Below are 1,298 nucleotides of genomic sequence, written 5' to 3'. Positions count from 1 at the left end.
GGTCTTAAAATAAGTCACATTTGCAGTCTAAAAAGCCTGCCATACGAATATAAAATTTTTAAAGAATGAGAAACAATAGCAATTGAAAGCAGAGACTTACCTTGTTCTTTTAGTGCTTAAAACTCGCAATGCGTTTCTCAAAATGATGGAGCAGATCACATATCATATAGGAAGTAGCAGGTGCGTGATCTTGCTTTACATGCAACATACATTATTTGCATAAAAGCAAAGAAGTGACCTCCTGTTCTTGTTTGTGATTGGCTGCTCCAGGCTGTTTCGGCCTGACACCCGATAAGCTTCTACTGTACCTGCATTATGGTCACTCCCAGTTTATACACAAACACTATTGTGTGGTTCTCTCTGTCCTGCCGAACCTGCCTTGGTGACCACCTTTCATTTCCCTCTCCTCTAACCAAACACATGTAGGAGAAAATGGCAGGAACGAATATCTCTGTGGATAAGGACCAGTTCTGTTGCTCAGTGTGCTTGGAAGTGCTGTGGGAGCCGGTCACGATTCCTTGCGGACACAGTTATTGCATGGAGTGCATTAAAGGTTACTGGAGGAAATGTGAATTGAAAGTGGAATTCAGCTGCCCTCAGTGCAGACGCACCTTTAGCCCCAGACCTGCGCTGTCTAGAAACACCATACTGGCTGATATCGTGGAGAAACTGAGGAGAACCGGCATTCAAGATGCTGGTGGGAAAGCAGCAGATGTCGAATGTGACATTTGCACCGGGAAGAAACATCGAGCTGTTAGGTTCTGTGTGAAATGTCAGATGTTTTACTGCGAGATGCACCTGAAAACTCACAATGAAAGGAATCGTGGCAGGATGCATCCGCTTACTGAAGTTACAAAACAACTGCAGAAAAGAATCTGTTCACGTCACAATAAATTGCGGGATGTTTACTGTCGCACAGACCAACAAAGCATTTGTAGTTTGTGCTTCAAAGATGGACACAAGGGGCACAGCGTGGTGTCTGTGATGGAGGAGAGGATGGAAATACAGGTAACGAACACTGTAGAGAAATATGTGAATTGCACAAAGTTGCACAAAATTCTCACATGCATGGTTTTCAAACAGAAACATCTTGAGGAAGCATGGAAAAATTCAAAACTGAGGTGTAAGGAACGAGAAAAGGAACTCAGAGACATTATAAAATACGTCAAGGTAGGTCTACTGTCACTGTGACAGATTTCTTATTTTTTTGGGTGGAACACTTCTTTGATTCTACTTTGCTAACTTTCTGGTGTTAAGGCCCGTTCACACCAAGCACTATAACTATAAAGATAACGATA

General features: G+C 42.6%; 1 protein-coding gene across 1 annotated transcript; it reads left to right on the top strand.

Moving 5' to 3' along the window:
* Positions 1-432: 432 nt before the first annotated feature.
* Positions 433-1,170, top strand: LOC107576160 (E3 ubiquitin/ISG15 ligase TRIM25-like; the record flags this gene model as incomplete). Its single annotated transcript, XM_016262404.1, has 2 exons — positions 433-1,008; positions 1,084-1,170. Coding segments are annotated over exons 1-2 (663 nt in total), but the record flags the coding sequence as incomplete, so codon positions are not given.
* Between the last annotated feature and the right edge of the window lie 128 nt (positions 1,171-1,298).

This window comes from Sinocyclocheilus grahami, unplaced genomic scaffold (assembly GCF_001515645.1).
Source record: "Sinocyclocheilus grahami isolate Dianchi unplaced genomic scaffold, SAMN03320097.WGS_v1.1 scaffold3283.1, whole genome shotgun sequence".
Lineage (NCBI taxonomy): Eukaryota > Metazoa > Chordata > Actinopteri > Cypriniformes > Cyprinidae > Sinocyclocheilus > Sinocyclocheilus grahami.
The sequence above is the reverse complement of the archived record's forward strand: the minus strand, read 5'-3'. Positions and strand labels throughout refer to the sequence as shown.